Raw genomic sequence first — 18,387 nt, forward strand, 5'->3', positions numbered from 1 at the left:
AAAAGATGGTGACCATGATGATGGGAAGAGATCCTAGTTTTCCATGAGAAAAAAAACAAAAACAATCTCTGTTTGAAAAAAACCACAAAAGTCCACGTTTTTCCGAGACCTACTAAAAATGCAGCAGCATCCTGCAGTGAGTGGAGTCATTGCTGCTTTTATTTTTGCCACAGTTTTTGCCTCTCAGCCAATCAATGGCATCACCACCACCTCCTCTGGTTGGCTGAGGGGCAAAAACTGAGGCAAAAATAAGAAAGACCAGAAATAGTGTCACTTGCCACGGGACACCACCATGCTTTCTGTAGGTTGTGGAAAAATGTGGATTCCACGTTTTTCCATTGTTTTCTGCGGCAGACAGAAAACTAGGATCTCTGGTGATAGGTTCCATGGAATATGTGTTAAATACAGTGAATACTTGGAGATAACGGAGGACACAAAAGAACAGATTCTTAGTCATAGCTTGGGACCTACTGAATTCATGGTGGAAGTGGGGTGCACGGTGGCTCCTTTAATCTTACAGGTTTCCCCCCCCCTCCCTCCAGTACTTGGTGGAGGGGCCCTGCTTGCAGCTTGCTCCTGATTAGCAGGGAGGCAAAAACTATGGTTTTAAATACAGTGCTGTTTTTGCTTTCCGGCACTGATTGGTTGCGGGTCCCCAGACAGCCCTGCTGTTTGCTGCTGACCAGCGGGAAGGCAAGAACAGCGCCTGCGTGCCATGTTTAAAACCATGATTTTAGCTTCCCTGCTGATCAGGAGGGAATGGTGGTGAACTCGTCTAATCAGCAGCTGTGGGGGAGGCAAGGGGCAAGGTGGGCATGGGGGACCGTGCAAGATTAAAGGAGGCGCTGTGCACTCAACTTCTGCTGTGGATTCCTGTAGGTCCCTATTCGTAGCACTTGTTGAAAAAGATGATCAAGCCAGGGCAGGTATCAACAGAATAAAAATTTGCCAACAGAACGTTTTTCTATCAGGAAATGCTGTTTTGTCTTGTCAGAGAATTAGTGCTTTCCATCGGGACACGCTGAATTTGGATTGAACTTTATTTGGGGGAGAGCGAAGGGGAAAGAGGGGAAATCAAAGCAATTGATCTGCCATCCTTCTGTTATGTTTATTTTGTCATTGTCATTGAAACATTCCAACAATTTTGACACCCGCCTTGCTCCATACTAAAAGTCTGGGGCTGTGGAGAATTAAGCCCATGGCCCCTGTGGACACCACAGGCTGAGATGTATGCGTGCATCACTATTTTGCAATAAGGGAGCATGGGGGGGAGAGAGGTGGTATCAGTGTTTCTCCCTGAGATCTGTCAGAACAGCTACAATCTGAATCTCTACTTGTCAGAACCAAAAAAGGAGCATTAATATTCCTTTGCCAATATCTGTGCCAATAACTTAGTTGCTTTCCCAGAGGTGTGGGAGAAAAAAGATCTAAAATGTCAAGTGGAGGAAGGACATTTGGTACCTGAAACTTGTCTACAGCTTTCCAAACTGTACAGCTGGTCCAAAAATCTATATCTTTAAAATTTTAAGTCATTGTGACCTGATCACTTAAAATGTCTTTACTATAATAATCTAAAATGTCTGTTTGGCATCATGCCTGAATGTTGTTTGTATCTTGACAGAAGACTGCACTAAGTAGAACTAGTGGGGGAAATCACAGTTCTGAAAATCTCTTCCCTCCTTTTAAAACACTCCAGCTGGTTTACTTGCAAGCCTCTCCCATGACCTACAAATGCAGCCTGCTAATCACCTCATAATAGGAACTTTCATCCAAATGTCCCAGAGTGTTGCATGCTTTATCAGTATAAAGCTGTAGGGGTCAAGGTCAAAGAGATGAAACTTTCAGCTCTAATCCAAATGAATGACCAAGTCAGCTTTCCTGTTACCGCATGGTGCTCAGCGCTCCAGACAGTTTAATGCTAAGCCCAGTCAGGGCACCAGTATTTCTCAAGAGGTCTTGTTCTAGGATATGAGTCTCCTGCTGGCCTGGGACAGGAAAGTCCAAATAGGGCTGAGCTGAGAGAGCAATGGGAAGAAGACTCTTATTACAACCTGGATTTTTTCCCTTGCTATATTTCTAGCACCACAGACCAACAATATTCTCCTCTCTGCAAAGGCCCAGTCCAGAGATAGTCCTGTCTGTGCAAGTGCATGCAGCCAGAAGCAGATCCAGAAATGGGGCAAAGGAGAGGGTGCTTCCCATCACCCAACTTTGGCTGTCATGCATGCTCAGCGAGCTCTGAGCTCACTGCCCCAGCAGTGCAGGCTCCTGCCAAAGCTCTTTTGATCAGTGAGTGCTGAGCTCACCATCTGATCAAAGTGGGGTCTGACCAGAGCCCCTGCTTGCACTTGGCTCTGGAGCCAAGGGGATAAAGACTGCTGCTTCTTATCTTTCCCTCACTAGTTTAGCAGTAGGGGAAAGGAGGGCAGGAGTACTGGCAGCAGTGGTCACCCCTGGAGCTTCATGAAAGCAGAGGCTCCAGCCAGGACCTTAGGTGTAGCAGAGCCAAAGGGGGATGCAATTGTGCTATCGTGTCTTGAATCTGCCCATGTGAATTATAATACACCCACACTTATACATCATTTAAAGTGCTTGTTTGTTGCTATACCATGGTATTGGAAATAATAATATTCCCCTCTACTCACCATCAGCAATATCTGAATCTCAGATGGTGCAGGGTGCTAACTTTTGGTAACTGCTGCTGCTGCAATGATAGGTACCATGCAGCATTGCTGCACGCATTCAACTAGGAAATCTTTCCAATCTTTTCAGATTATAGATGTATTGTGGAGTGACCCCATGCCTCAGGAGGGTTGCATAGTAAATACAGTCCGCGGAGGTGGTTGCTACTTTGGGCCTGATGTGACAGAGAAGCTTCTGCAAAAGTACAACCTGCAGTTCCTGATCCGCTCCCATGAGTGCAAGCCAGAAGGCTATGAGTTCTGCCACAGTCGAAAGGTAACTGATAAGGCAACAAACAAAAGGGGCAGAGGTGAAGGGGGGCTGGGTGTATTCCCACACTACCATGTTCGGGTTTCCTTGGAAGAGTCTTGAGTGTGTGAATTAGCCTTCAAATGCAGCAAAACTGTGCCAGTGTTGCTTCATTCAAAGTTAAAGTTGGAGGAGTTTTGCTACATTTGAATCATCCTTGACCTCTTCAAACTACAATTAGAGGGTAACAGCAGTTGCCTTTTTGAAATGTTCCTGTTTTGAAGGACCATCTCACCCATACAGAGCTGTGGAGAGAGTCTACCTTGAAGTTACTAATATGTGCTTTCCACCTAAACTAAGCTTTTGCTCTGGGAATCTCAGGTTAATTCAACTCCACATTGTTCTGCATCAGGACACCAGGCCTGCATGAAGATCTGGTTCACTTCTATGCATTGAAAAGTGCAGTACTCAGTAAACCCATGCGTTATCTCATTACAGTTACATACTAACTCCCATCATAGAACAGATGTTCTGTTCTAAACGAAAGACATGATAGTATTGGGGTTACTAACAACTAAATGTGGGACTCAGCTGTGTCGTCAGATACACAAGTTTGAGTCAGAGTGACTTTAGGGACTTCAGAAGGATTATTCTGAGCTTACACTTTGATTTCTGTCAATAGTATTTTGCCACGTGAGACCAGTAAGATGGCAAAGATGAGAAATGGCATCTGATTCACTGAGTTTTTTCCTTTTCAGAGATACCACTAGAGTTTCCTTTTTCCCAAAATACGTTGCACTAGATTCACTGCCCCTTGAATCCAGCTCTGATTGGTTTATATGTCTTATGTACATGTATCTTATGGACAGCCTATAAATGCCTGATTTCTGTTTCATGAGGTTTTTTGTTTGTTTTTTGGTTTAGGTACTGACCATATTTTCAGCTTCAAACTATTACGAGATTGGCAGTAACCGAGGCGCCTATGTCAAACTGGGGCCAGACCTGGTCCCTCATTTTGTGCAGTATCAAGCTAGCAAGATAGCCCATACACTAAGCATGAGACAAAGGCAAGTTTTGCTGGTACTTTTCTATTGTAGATTAGAGAGGAGTCCTACCCAAAACGTCAGATATGAAAACTTCTAGATAGTCTGGCTTGAAGGCTGTACTTCACATATTAAGTCAAGACTGGATTCCTTTCATCAAAGATATGGTGTAGATCATGGGTGCTCAACCCCCAGCCCATGGTCCAGATTTGGCCCCTGGTTTTGTTGAATCTGGCATGCAAGCCTCCCCAAGGATCTGGAAATTTGCTGGTGGGAAATAGTGGCACTGCTCCCCCAAGGCCAAATTTGCAGACCTGTGGAGAGCCCCAGGCTCTGGGTGCTAGATCAGGTGCCTGCTCCTGGTGTACAGGGCTGACACTGGGCTCCAGGGCCTGATCCTGCCATGCTGAGGCAGCACCAGGTGTGTGGGGATGGGAGGTGGCCGCATTGAGCCCCAGGGCCCAATCCCAGTGCAAAGGGCATGATCTGGTCCATGGACCAGTCCTGTGCCAGTCATCTGACCTGTGGGGACAAAAGCTTGAGCACCTCTGGTGTAGCTTAAAGAGCAGTTGTTGACTTCATGCAGAAGTTACTAAGTGAGAAGCTTTGACCTATGGCACTAGATGATCATAATGGTTCCTTCTGACTTTACACTCTGGGCCCATTTCTAGCTTTCCTTTCTCAGTGTTCCTTTAATCTGCTCTGGCAGTTTGACCCGATCACTTAAGAAACTAAAGACCGGTATATGCTGAGTGCTTGCAAGCCACCTGATATTTAGGAAACCTGAATTAGTTTCTAGTCCCACATGTGCCAGACACAAATGTTCCTGCTTTTGTCATTGCACACTGTCTCTCACCAAGATTACCTGGTGGGTTATCACATATAATTGAATGTGGTTTTATTCCTTTGCAAGAAATGGACTCTGCTCTCATGGAGAGGTGTGTATGTCCATGCAGAGAAACAGCTAGGGGTAGAGTCCCTCTTCTGTCTCTGTGACAAGGCTTTAAATGCTTCTCTCCTTTGCTGTTTCTAGAATCAGTAGAGTGGAGGAGTCAGCCTTTCGAGCTCTGCGAGAAAAGCTTTTTGCTCACACATCTAGTCTGATCAATGCATTCAAAGCTTATGATAAGGATGACACCGGTAAGTCTAAATAAAGAGAGTCATATGAACTCATTGATGGAAACTCAACAGATTTGTAACAAGACAGACTGTGTTTGGGATCTGCCAGCCCTGTGTTGGCAATGAATTGAAAGGGGCATGAGGGAAGACTGGGAAAACTTTGGCCATCTCTAAGCTGTGCTATTAGCATGCTATAATCCAAAGTGTTGCTAGACAAGCCAGCCTAACTTTGGTACCCAGAAAGATATCAGGAAAAAAAATCAGTCAATTTGTGAAAATGCTAAGATGATGAGGTTGATTTGGGAAGAAGAAATTTATGTCAGATCAAATTTATTTCCACCTTTAACAGGCTATTTGGTCTAGTGGGTAGGGATAAACCAATAGGAGTGCTATATTCATAGATTCATAGATTATAGAGTTGGAAGGAACCCAATGGATCATCGTGTCCAACCTCCTGCCCCTGGCAGGAAAGAGGACTGAGGTCAGATGACCCCAGCCAGGAGATTGTCAAACCTCCTCTTGAAGACCTCCAAATTAGGTGACAGCACCACCTCTCTTGGAAGCCCACTCCAGACTCTGGCCACCCTTACAGTAAAAAAATCTTCCTAATGTTGAACCTAAATCTACTCTCCACCAATTTGCACCCATTATTCCTAGTTTCTCCCTGGGGCGCTCAGGTAAACAGCACATCCCCAATTCCCTGCTGCCCTCCCCTGATAAATTTATAGGTGGCCACAAGGTCACCCCTCAGCCATCTTTTGTATAAGCTGAAGAGATCCAGATCTCTCAACCTCTCCTCGTAGGGTCTTCACGGAGACCACTAATCATCCATGTGGTCTTCCTCTGAACCCTTTCCAGATCGTCTGTGTCCCTCTTGAAGTGCAATGCCCAAAATTGGACACAGTACTCCAACTGAGGCCTGACTAATGCTGGATAGAGGGGGAGCATCACCGCGCTCCATCTGTTGGTCATGCATCTGCTAATACACAACAAGGTGCGACTGGCTTTGTCGATGGTCTCGTTGCACTGCCGGCTCATGTTCATCTTGGAGTCAGCCATGGCTCCAAGATCTCTCTCAGCCTCTGAGCTGCTGAGGAGGACATCCCCCAACCTGTAGGTGTGCTGGGGATTCCTCCTTCCTAGGTGAAGTACCTTGCATTTATCTTTGTTGAATTGCATCCTGGTACGTTCTGCCCATTGATCTAACCTGTCCAGGTCGGCCTGTAACTCTCCCTACCCTCCAGTGTATTAACTTTGCCCCATAATTTGGTATCATCCACAAACTTGGAGAGGGTGCTCACCACACCCTCATCCAAATTGCTGATGAAGATATTAAATAATACTGGCCCAAGAACTGAACCCTGGGGGACCCCACTGCCCACCTCCTTCCAGGTTGAAAATGACCCGTCCACCACCACTCTCTGGGTGCGGTCACTAAGCCAGTTGGCCACCCACCTGACTGTGTAGGCATCCACTCCACAGCTTGCTAGCTTCCCTATGAGAATAGGATGCGAAACTGTGTCAAAGGCCTTCCTAAAATCCAGGTAGATGACATCAGCCTCCGCTCCTGTGTCAAGGCAGTGTGTGACCTAGTCATAAAAGGCTATAAGGTTTGTCAGGCAGGATCTACCTGTGATGAACCCGTGCTGGTTTCCTTTCAGCATCGCTTCCTGTGCTACGCTTTCACAAATACACTCTTTGATGATTTTTTCTAGTATTTTCCAAGAGATAGAGGTAAGACTGGCTGAACTAAAGTTACCCGGCTCCTCCCTTCTCCCCTTCTTAAAAATGGGCACCACATTGGCCTTTTTCCAGTCCTCAGGGACGTGGCTAGAGCACTATGAGTACTTGAACAGCCATGCCAGCAGCTCAGCAATGACACTGGCCAATTCCTTCAGCGCCTGTGGATGGAGGTCATCCAGGCCAGCTGATTTGTACCCATCCAGCCCTTCCAAGTGCTCTTTAACTAAGTCAGCACTAACCTTTGGCGGTCTGGTGCCTTTTGGACAGCTGTTTATGCTCAAGGTGGGGGAAGTGTCTTGGTCAGTATTAAGGAATACTGAAGCAAAGAACTCACTGAAGAGCTCTGCCTTTTGTCTGCATCAACCACCAACTGTCCTGATTTGTCCTGCAGGGGCCCTATGCTACTCTGCACCTTGTTTTTGCTCGCTGTGCATATGGAGAAGGACTTTTTATTGTCCTTGATTGTTGTAGCCAGCCTAAGCTCCAGTCCTGCCTTGGCCTGCCTGACTCCCTGCAATAGCGTGCCAGGGTGGTATATGCCTCCTTGGTGGCTACCCCCTGCTTCCACTGCCTATAAATCTCTTTCTTTGCCCCCAATCTTTCCTGAAGCTCCCTGTTCAGCCAAGGACGGGGTGGGGGGTGGTTATCCTCTTAGCTCCTTTCCTGTGTAAGGGGATAGACTCCTTTTTTACATCAAGGATCACTCCCTTGAGAAACATCAAACCCTCTTGGACCCCACTTAGCCTAATGCTCTTGAGTTTGGCCAGCTCACTAACTAGGTTCCTAAGTTTAGTAAAGTTGGCCCTTCTGAAGTCTAAAACTCTGGGATCACTGGATATTTTTGTCACCCTTCACTGGATAGTGAACTCTACTGAGTGGTGGTCACTATCACCCAGGTTACTGTGTACCCACAGGTCCCCCATGAGATCATCCCCTGTTGCTAGGACCAGGTCTAGCAGGGCGCTACCCCTGCTGGGACAGGACACCACCTGGGTTAGGTGGAGGTCCTGCACACAGTGTAAGAACCTCCATGAGTGGCTTGTTTTGGCCGCCTGTTCCTCCCAGCTGATATCCAGGTAATTTAGGTTCCCCATGACCACGGCCTCCCTCGCCTGTATGGCATCTGAAAGCTGCTCGGAGAATACCTCGTTTAGCTCATCATCCTGGTGAGGAGGTCTGTAGTAGACCCCCACTACCAAGTCATTCTCTCCTGCCCCCACCCCCCCCGATCCTGACCCACAGTGTCTCGGTATTCCTCTCCTCCACTTCTGCCTTGATGACAGAAGATATGTACTGCTCCTTCACATAGAAAGCTACACCCTTGCCTTTTCTCCCCACTCTGTCTCATCTATACAGCCTGTACCCCTCAATGCCTACCACCCAGTCGTGCGTAGAATCCCACCATGTTTCAGTTACGCTAGCAAGCAGAAATGTGAATTCCTCCTCCTTGTTCCCCATACTCCTGCCATTTGTGTAAAGATATTTTAGCACCCCAGTGGGTGCTCTTGGTGTCCTTGATGGCGCATGTTCCCCTTAGTGCTAACCTGGTTAGGTCCAGTACCTTGCCTGTGGCTTTCCAACCCTGGGTTCACATCAACCACCGGTTCCCCATCCCCTGTCAAGCCTAGTTTAAAGCTCTTCGGAGGAGATCAGCCAACCTGCAAGAGAACAGATGCTTACCTCTAGGAGATAGATATTGATTTTAGGTAGGCCTTTTCACTTAGTCACATTTAACATTCTTATAAGTCAAGATGGGGAAATAGGGTCTAGATGAATGTATTCTAAAATAGGTACACAACTGGTTGAAAACTGCAGTAAGAGTACTTATTAAGAGTTCACTGTCAAACTGGTAGGACAGTTAAGTGAGGTCCTAGTGGGGTCTATCTTTGATTTGTTTTCCCATCCAAATATTCATTGTCACCTTGGGTTATGGATTGGAGTACACTTAAACAATGGGATGGCTACCAGCCAAGAGAAGTTGCAGGCATTTTGGAGAACAAGGGCAGGATTCGGAATGGTCTTGATAAATTGCAGAAATGACCTGAAATCAACAGGATGAAATTCAATAAAGATAAATGAAATGCTGAAATACAAAACAAGAAAATAGTTGGTTGGGAAACCACATTGCAGAAATTGATCTAGGAGTTATAGTAGACCTCAATCTGAGCAAGTCAAAAACATGCTAGTGTTGTTGGGGGAGAAAAGCAAATGTCATGTTGGTGTGTATTCATAGGAATGTGACTTGAAACACAGGAGATAATCATTTCACTCTGCATTGGGCTGGCAAGGCCTAAGCTGGAGTATGGCTGCCCAGTTATTAAGGGCATTGCTCTTAACATGGCCTGCTAGGAAAAGGTATCTTTTTTGTGTGGAAAAGAGAAGTTTGAGGGGAGACAGAATTTTAGATCTGTGAAAAGCTGTTATATAGATAACAGTGGTCATTTGTTCTCTGTTTCTGCTGAATGTACAACAAGAAATAATCTTCTAAATTTTAAGTGGTTTAGATTGAGAATTAAGAAAAAATTTCTAACTGTAGGTATAATTAGGCACTGAAATAAGCTGTGGAGGGAGGAAGATATTGAAATCTCCTTCACTGGCAGTATTTAAGAACAGCTCATAGGGCGTTTGTAAACAAGACACCATTACTAGGTACATGTGACAAAAATGTCACTGTGTGGCTTAATGGCATCACACTGTACACATGCAGGAGTTTTGGGGGTTTAAAATGAGTTTGTATCATTGCAAACTAAATTACATCCTGGTGTAGTTTCATTTATAATGATGTGTTGCAGCTATTTGTCAGCTCACCCCCGGCTGTTGGAGAGGTGGGAAGGCTTCTCAGAAAAAAAGGATTGGGCCTCCCACTGCTTCTGCCTTCAACAGGCACCTGCCAAATCCCCCTTTTTTCCAGCAGAGTATGTCTTCTATTCCTGTGGCCGGGGGGCGAGCTGCCAGTGGGGCAAGTAGCCCATGAGCTACAAGAGCCCCAGTCCTTTCCTTCGTGGTGGCAGCACCCCCCAGGACAGCCTGAGCAGGCTGCTAGTGGCCTGGGTGCTGCCCCAGCTCAGGGTTGGAGAAGAGTTGAATCAGGCTGGGTGCTGCCTCTGAGCTGGGGCAGCAGCCAGCCTGCTAGCAGCCCACCCAGGCAGCCCCAGGGGGTGCTACTGCCATGGAGGGAAGGACCGGGGCTGTACTTCAGGGGCCGCTCAGCCCACCAGCAGCTCATTTCCTGGCCATGGGGGAGGCAGGCGCTCCACCAGAAAAAAAAAATGGATCAGGCCCCTCACCATAAGAGTGATGGAAACCCCTCAATTGAAATGGTGGGTTTCAATTAAAAAAACACTGTTTCAATTTAAGGGGTGCAGAATGCAACCCTAAGGACTAATCTCCCATCACATGTACAAGCACCCTTAGATAACAGCTGGCTGGGCCGGTCTAGGTGTACCTCATTATGCCACAAAGCAGGGCCTCTTGGGGTTTTGTCCAGGCTAAGCTTTACAGCAGGGAGAGCAAGAGCACAGTTGAAAGAGCTCCTTATTCACTGCCAGAGCCCTACAGAGAGAGATGGAAGAGAACAAACCTGTGTTATTTCACCTGTGCCAGGCCTGCCTGCCTGTCTCTTTCCTTCCAGGTGGTATCTGTATTTATTTTTCAAGAAATGCTAAGTCTAGGCAAGAAATGTCTTGCTAGTTCAGTGCTACTGTTATCCTATTCTAGAAACACACGTCTAGAGTAGACAGTCTATCCTAGTGTACATGCAGTTTTGCAAGTAGAACCATGTCAAGATGAGGGGCTTTTGTTGGTACAGTTATGTTGGCCATATATTTTAAACACGGACCTCAAGTTAGGCATCTACTTCTATGTTCAGGGAGATGCCTAACCCTGATGATGTGTTTTCAAGAATGTTAAATACTTACCCAGGTTAAAGGGAACAGTAAAAGTCCTTCAAGCCACATTATACTACTGAAAAGGAGGAAGACAATGACACACAGGACTTGGTAGCCAGGCAGTCTTCTTGTCTCATCAACCCAGGCATGGGGACCTGACTCCTAGAATGGGGAATCTGCAACATCATTTTGCCCCCATATGAGCTCAAGAAACAGGAGTCCCTGCAAAACATGACATGGCAGTGCAGTCTTGAAGTGGTTAAAGACACTTGGTTCCATCTAAATAAGCGTGTATGTGCAGAGGTGCATGTTTCCCACGGCACAAAAAACAGCAGCACATATTTGCTCTGGCACATGGTGAATTGACCTGGGTTGGGTAGGGGAGGACGGGGCAAGCACCATTGCTGGCCCCAGCAGCCTTACTTGTGGTCCTGGGGGCCTCCTGGGGCAGCAGCAATCCAGCCACTCAGAGCCTGGCCAGCAGTCAAAGCATGGCTCTGGCTGACCAAGCTCTTTTTGGCAGTGCACACTGCTGCCAGGTGTTGTGCCACTTTTTTCTGCAGCATTTTTTTTGACACCAGGATCTCCTGGTGTCAAATTTTGGCATTGCACTGCAAATTAGCAGTGTGGTGAATGGGTGCACATACACAGTGTGTGGTTTGTGGTGCCTCAGACAACTTTGAGGTGCCACAAACCCCATATGTGCACTCATCCAGACCTTGAGATCCCATCTAATCCCAGCCATGGACAGATCTACCTCAGAAGTGGCTTATTAGGTAAGTAGTTTTATTCCTAAAATGCTTCTGAGGTGCTCTTTCTCTCAAACAGGGTTGATCACACTAAGCAACTGGGCAACTGCAGTGGAGTCAGTACTGCATTTAGGATTGCCATGGCGTATGCTTAGACCGCAGCTAGTGCACAACACTACAAATGGCATGATGGAGTACAAATCCTGGCTCGATGACTTAGCCATAGAAAAGAGGAGCCAAGAAGTAAGTAACTAAGTCTGCTCATTTCCTAAAGGACCAAGGCAAGGCAGAAAGCTGGAACCAAGACACGGCCCCTAACCACAAAATTGACAAAGCCAGCTGATCCCACGGGGTGAGGTATGCCAAGAAAAGCCTAGGTCAGGGGTGGGCAATTATTTTGGCCAGAGGGCCACTTAAGGAGTTTTAGTGAGCTGTAGTAGGCTGGGTCAGCCTCCTTTCCTGCTGTGCTGAGTCAGCATCCTCCCTTCTCCCGCCACTCCACAACAGCTCACTAAAACTCCCGAAGTGGCCTCTGTGCCCAGCTGGGTAGATGGGATAGGTGGATGGGTGGGTGGGGAGTGGCGTCTGGGAGCAAGGACACTGGGGGCGGCCCCGAGCTGGGATCAGGATTGTGGGGCTAGGGTCTGGGGCAGAGCCGCAATCCACTCCCCACATGACCATGTGATGGGCAATGGTTCTGTCGGCAGGGGTGTGCGGGGAGCAGATCGTGGCTCTGCCCTGGGCTGTGACGCCTCACTGTCACCACCCCGTGGTCTCGGAGTCTCCATGGACACAGTCAGGGTGCACAGCCAGGTGGATGGGATTGGGCCATGGGTGGGCTAGGAGCAGCATTGGTGGGTAGGACCAGGGCCACAGCCAAGGATCAGGATTGCTGCGGTGACCACGTGGGGCCAGGGCCGGGGGCAGACCTGTGATCTGTTCCCTGGATGCCCCTTCCCATGGAACCGGCACCTGTTGCATGGATGCCCTAGCCCCACACTCTCACCACCCCACAATCTCAGCTCATGTTGCCTACCCTGCCTGCCCACCCATCCACATGGATGCCCTGCCCGCAGGGGGTCCCACGCTGGTCTCCATGGAGACCCTGCTTGCCCACTCTGTCCAGTGACTCCAGCAATGAGTGCAGAGTGGGCAGGCTGGGTTTGGTGGCAGTGGTGGGTGTGGATGGCAACACTGGCAGCAGCAGCCAGAAAGAGCTGCCACTGGGGGGGCTAGCTGGAAGCGAGTCTGGCCACCACACCGCCCCAAACCCACTGCACACCCAGGGGCAGTGGGACTGGCTGCATGTGCCACAGCCCGGGCTGCCTCCTAGGCCAGGCAGAATCCCTTGGTGGGCCAAATCCAGCCTGTAGGCCATATTTTGCCCATCCCTGGCCCAGGGGAAAAAATTCTGTCAGACCCAGCCTGCTGCCCGGGCACCCTGGTCCATTGCCCCATGGCAGCCAGCTGGGACCTGTGCTGTCATTGCCCCAAGATTCAGGCCCACCCGTCTGCTGCTCCCCCCCACCCATGGCCCCGTCTGCCTGGCCACGCACCCTTCCCATGACCAGTCTCCATGGACATCACAGGGCAGTGACAGCGCCAGGCCAGGGCCTGGGGCAGACCTGTTACCTGCTCCCCGCATGCCCTTGCCTGTGGAACTCGTGCCCAGCGCTGGGGCCTGTAGGGAACAGATTGTGGCTCCATCCCAGGCTCCAGCCCCACATTGTCATGGCCCTGTATTACTGGATCCTATGTTACTGGATCCTAGCCCCAGCCCGACCCACCCAACCCACTCCCAGATGGTGTTCTCCACTTGTCCTGTGGCCCTACCACCTCTGCCTTGCTGTGCATGGAGCTGAGTCACATAGGGAGTTTTGGTGAGCTGTTTTGGTTGGGGGCAGGAGGGGGGAAAGGGTGCTGACCTGGCCTGTAACAGCTCACCAAAACTCCCTAAGTGGCTTTTGGGTGCAAATAATTGCCTACCCCTCCCTAGGTCATATTATCTTTGAAAGGTGATCGCTCATCTGAGGCTACAAAGTCCCTGCTCTCTACTTACAGAGGGCTGTAATTTCTTTTAATAGACAGTGGTTTGCAGCTGTGGTGTTTATTAGGGTTGTGCAAAATTTCACTTCAAAGCTATTTCGATGCATTTCGAGCTCGAAACAACAAAATCAAAATGAAACAAAAGTCTTCAAAACAGCTTTGGAACAAAACTAGGGAACTCAAAACGTTTCTAAGCCAGGCTTACTGGCTTTGGCGCCAGTCCCAGCTGGCAGCACTCACTTCCTGTCATCTGACAGGCAGATCAGGGGCTTGCCCACACCCCCAGCGGGGGCTGCGGGGGCTGTGCCAGAGTCCTCCCGGGGGTGCGGGCCCCCAATCTGCCTGCCAGACGACAGACTGGCGCTGGGCGCAGCCCGCACCCACCACCAAGCAGATCGGTGCTGCCACTGGCCCCAGGCTGCAGCACCTGGCTCCCATCAGCCAGCAGGCAGGGTCCCCGCAAGAGCTGATCTGCCCCAGCCCCACTGGCCCCAGGTGGCAGCATCCAGCTCCTGTCAGCCAACAGGCAGACTGGGGGCCTGCCCGCACCCCTGGGGTGGCTGTCCCCAGTGCCAGTCTGTCATCTGGCAGGCAGATTGGGGGCCCGCACCCCCAGGAGGGCTCCGGTGCAGCCCCCGCAGCCCTCCTTGGGGTGTGGGCAAACCCCCTATCTGCCTGCCAGATGAGAGGATTCAGGTGCTGCCGCCTAGGACTGGTGGCAGCTGCAATCTTCCCGACACTGATCCCAGGTGGCAGCACCTGACTCCTCTCATTTGGCAGGCAGATCAGGGGCTCATAGCCCGGCAGCCCCCCCCGGGTGCAGGCAAGCCCCTGATCTGTCTGCCTGCTGCATTTGTTTCCCTATAATAACCTATGGCCGAAACATCCAAATGGCATCCAAACAGCAAAACAGTTTCGACAGAACAGAACAGAACAGTGCTTTTGAAATGAAACGAGACACTGTTCCGTCGAATTGTTGAAACCCAAGTCGAATCAGAACAATGCTGTTTTGCACAGCCCTAGTGTTTGTGACAGGGAGTAAAGAAAATGCCTTGTGAACCTTTTCAGATGCATGGCCATTAACAAATGCAGGGGCCTGGCCTCAATAGCCTAGGAGTACTGTGGGCTGCTGTGCCTTTCAGTCCTATGGTCCTGTGTAAATACCTCTATACAACCTGATATTTACCATCATATGGACTCCTCAGTAAGTAGGATGGTGTAACTTAGTGATACAGGTTTGTATCTAGGCTGAGAAAACATATCCACCTAACCCTAGAATATTCTGAACTGCACAGAGTTAAATTATTTTAAAAGAATTTCTAAAGTGTGAATGTGGTGGTCTCTTCTAGCACATACAGTCAAGCATGCTGGAGATCATTTATCGAAACAGATCCAACCTGGAGACGATTTTCAGGATCATAGACAGTGATCACTCAGGTAAACATGTACTGCCTTTGATTCACTTTTTAAATACATTCTGTTCTGCTCCAGCTTTGTACCCATCTTCACTTATTGTCCCCAGAGGCAGTTTTGATTTATAAAAGCCGGAAACAAAAGCAGTCCTACTGTTCAGTCCAGAATGTGGCTAATTTAGTCTTTTTTCCACAGAAGCCAAGGTTAGAGTGAAGTAGGACCTTGCTGCAAAGAGCATAATCTGGTTGGAATGAGGCTTTTGTGGTTAAAGCAAAATAGTGTGTGTGGTCCTGCTACAGATTTCTTCCCTATCTTTAGGGAATCACTAATGAGCTGCTTGTGCACCACAATTTCCATGGAAACTTTTATTACTAAAGGGCTTGATTCACATTAACCTCTGAGTATGTAAGTGTCCTATCTGTACTATGAGGATAATGCTTTTACATACTTCAGTGGGGCTTTTTAAATACTGTTTATAAAATATTAAGAAAGTGAGATGAAAGAGTGCTGTCAGAGTGCAGAGAATCATTAAAATGAGCCTAGATTCCCTAGGAAAATAAAACAGGGGAAGTAGAACAGGGTTCTTGTTAACACTTGAAATACCCCATTAGTAAATCTCTTGGAGTAGACAGCTAGCTGCCATCAACAATAAAGCACTTGGGATCCAAAGACTGGCTTGAATCTTATCTGATTATAGGTATGAGTCTCCAAAGTAGTAAACAAGAACCAGTTAAATAATTTAGCAGCATAAAAATAATCTTAAGAGGATGTGTGTCCTCTCCCACCCCAACTGCCTCTTGAGCATACACGTTGCCTTAGCTGTAAGAACATAAGAGCTGCCAAATCAGGTATCAGCAGTCATGGGGTTAGGGATGTCTTGAGCTTGAGGTTACATGCCTGTAAGTTTAATGGCCCCTGATGGATCTATCCTCAGTAAGTTTGGATTAGCTGTTTGGAACTCCTCCTTTTCCGAAAGGTATTAAGCCTTCATTTAAATTTTAGCTTATCTACTTGTGGTAGTTATCATTTCACTTTTCTCTAGGGGTTTCCATCCAAGCTGCTCAAAGCATTTTACTAACACTAAGTTTAGCTTTGACAGCAATGGAAAATAAGGAATGTACTGTCACAATTTTACAGCTAGGGAGCTGCACACAGCAAATCCAAGATAGGGCCAGAAACAGAACCTGGGCATAATGTCAATCCTATGTGCTAGCCACACAGTCACCTCTCCCATTTCAGTTTCCTTCTCAAGGGAAGTAGATTAGTGATGTGCACAAGTAAAGGACAGCATATGTTTTTATGTAAAACAGTACTTCACATTTCTTCTTTGCAGGGCTCATTTCATTTGAAGAATTTCAACAGACCTGGAAGCTGTTTAGTTCCCACATGAATCTTGAGCTCACAGATGAAGGTATCCATGACCTGGCCCGCACCATTGATTTCAATAAGGACGGAAATATAGACTTCAATGAATTCCTGGAGGCCTTCCGCCTCATTGAACGATCTCACAGTGAAGATAAAACAGAGCCCAAACCAACCCCCAAAAGTAGTAAAAGGTAGCTACTTGGACACCCACTAGAACTCTAAAATGCCATGTGCGATGCCTTTGGATGGTCTCCAGAACTAGAACATGCACCAAACCTCTCATAAACCCAGGGATGTGCCTGCAGATGTGAAGATTTGTGGGGGGAAAAATGAGTTATTGTTTAGAACATGATCAGATTTTTCATAGTTTAACAGCAGCCACTACACCAAAATGCAGTTGATAAGTATTGGAAAGATAATTAGCCAAGTAGGTAACTTACACTTTAATTCTAGGTAACTTAACACAGAAATGAAGTACAGGTTTCCCTCGATTTATGTGGTACATGCATTCCTGGAGAACAGAGCATAAATTAAATTTGCATAAAGTGAACCCACTTTACAGTGTAACAATAGAGAGAGGTTCCCATGCTGGTGAGGGGGGAAGGGAAGCTGGGACTAGGGAAGGTGCGGGGGAAGGAGTGCTGTTCCCCAGGTCTGTACAAGGCAGAAGGAACAGAGCGGCACTCACCCTTTCCCTGGCTGTAGCGGGCCTGGAAGCAGCCAGTGCCAGCTGCCCACAGCCTCTGGGCTGAACTGTGTTCCACCTGTCCCACTCACTCACCTCTGCTCCTGGGCTGCGCCATGCCTTGGTGTAGGCAGCTCGTGTTGGCTGCTCCCAGGGCCGCTGCAGCTGGGGCTAGGGTGAGTGCTGTGCCCCAGGGCTCTGCTTGTCCACACTCACCCCAGCCCATGCTGGAGCAGCTGACACCAGCTGCCTGCACCAGGGCATGGTGCAGCCCAGGAGCAGGGGGACAGGTGGCGCAGTGCAGCCCAGTGACTGCAGGCAGTGGTGCCAGTGGCTCCTGGGGCTACTGCAGCTGAGGCTGGGGTGAGTGGAGCCACGGCCTTTTCCCCTGCCCCCACAAACTTACCTGCTTCGGCAAGGGGTGGGCATCTATGCTGATAGCATAAAAGAATGAATTTACCGCATATATAACAAATTATGGGTCCAAAAATGCTCATCGCATAAGAGCAAATTTGTATAAAGAACCCGCATAAACCAAAGGAAACCTGTATGTTGAAAAAGTAGGAAAGACCTCATGGAGAAAAAGGCTACCACAGTTACACAGTATCCTTGTTACAGAAATCATAGTTAGGGTGTCACAGAATCAATATTTCAATAAAATGGAGTTCTTGGGGAAAATCTTCAGTAGCCAAAGTTGCTTTAAAAGCTTGTAAGTATTGTAAAAATAAACACATAAAACTGTGAACTGTGTTTAGATTTGTAATATTTTATTTAAATAGAAGTAACACTAAGAGAGGGGTATACTAATTACCAAACACCCTTGCTTAAAATTGGTGCCTTGTTTCTAGTTTACCTTCAAGTTCCCCCCCATTAGATCTCATCATCCCCTTTTCTGCTGGGTCAAAGGACCTCCCCATATACAATTTATAGATTGTTATAATCAGAATCATATATACATTTTCTCCTGTAAGAAGTCCAATATGTTTAGTTTTTCCACCTCTTGCTGTAAGCCAGACTTTAAATAACATTTTTTTTCTAGTTTTTTCCCCAATTTTTCATCCACCTTTTTCAAGATGGACACTTCAGCTATCACATGTAGCTCTATATGTCGATTCAAGGATTGTTTGTTCTTAGATTTAGCCTTGCATTAGGAGTTCAAGGTCAGTTTATTACCTACTATAGTATTTCTCAATCTTTTCCAGCCCAAGGCACACTTACATTAATAAAATTTTTCTGCTGCACACCTGTTACGGCATTCCCCATCCTCATACCTACTGTAGCTCATTGCCATGGCATAATTCTGCAGCACACCTGTTTATTTCTGAAGGCACACTTTTGTGCCACAGCACACTGGTTGGAAAACACTGACCTACTATGAGCTCTTCATCTTCTGTTACAGCATGCCT

At 47.7% G+C, this 18,387-nt stretch overlaps 1 protein-coding gene across 1 annotated transcript in view; it reads left to right on the forward strand.

Moving 5' to 3' along the window:
* Window positions 1–16,591, forward strand: part of PPEF2 (protein phosphatase with EF-hand domain 2) — a 31,454-nt gene extending 14,863 nt beyond the window's left edge. Inside the window, exons 11-16 of the mRNA XM_090034544.1 lie at window positions 2,773–2,958; window positions 3,856–3,998; window positions 5,008–5,114; window positions 11,552–11,715; window positions 14,868–14,955; window positions 16,265–16,591. Coding sequence (XP_089890670.1) covers window positions 2,773–2,958; window positions 3,856–3,998; window positions 5,008–5,114; window positions 11,552–11,715; window positions 14,868–14,955; window positions 16,265–16,491 — 915 coding nt within the window. The 3' untranslated portion in view covers window positions 16,492–16,591. The remainder of the gene's footprint in view (window positions 1–2,772; window positions 2,959–3,855; window positions 3,999–5,007; window positions 5,115–11,551; window positions 11,716–14,867; window positions 14,956–16,264) is intronic.
* Window positions 16,592–18,387: the final 1,796 nt, after the last annotated feature.

This window comes from Crocodylus siamensis, chromosome 2, assembly GCF_052110815.1.
Source record: "Crocodylus siamensis isolate JL-2025a chromosome 2, ASM5211081v1, whole genome shotgun sequence".
NCBI classification, from domain to species: domain Eukaryota; kingdom Metazoa; phylum Chordata; order Crocodylia; family Crocodylidae; genus Crocodylus; species Crocodylus siamensis.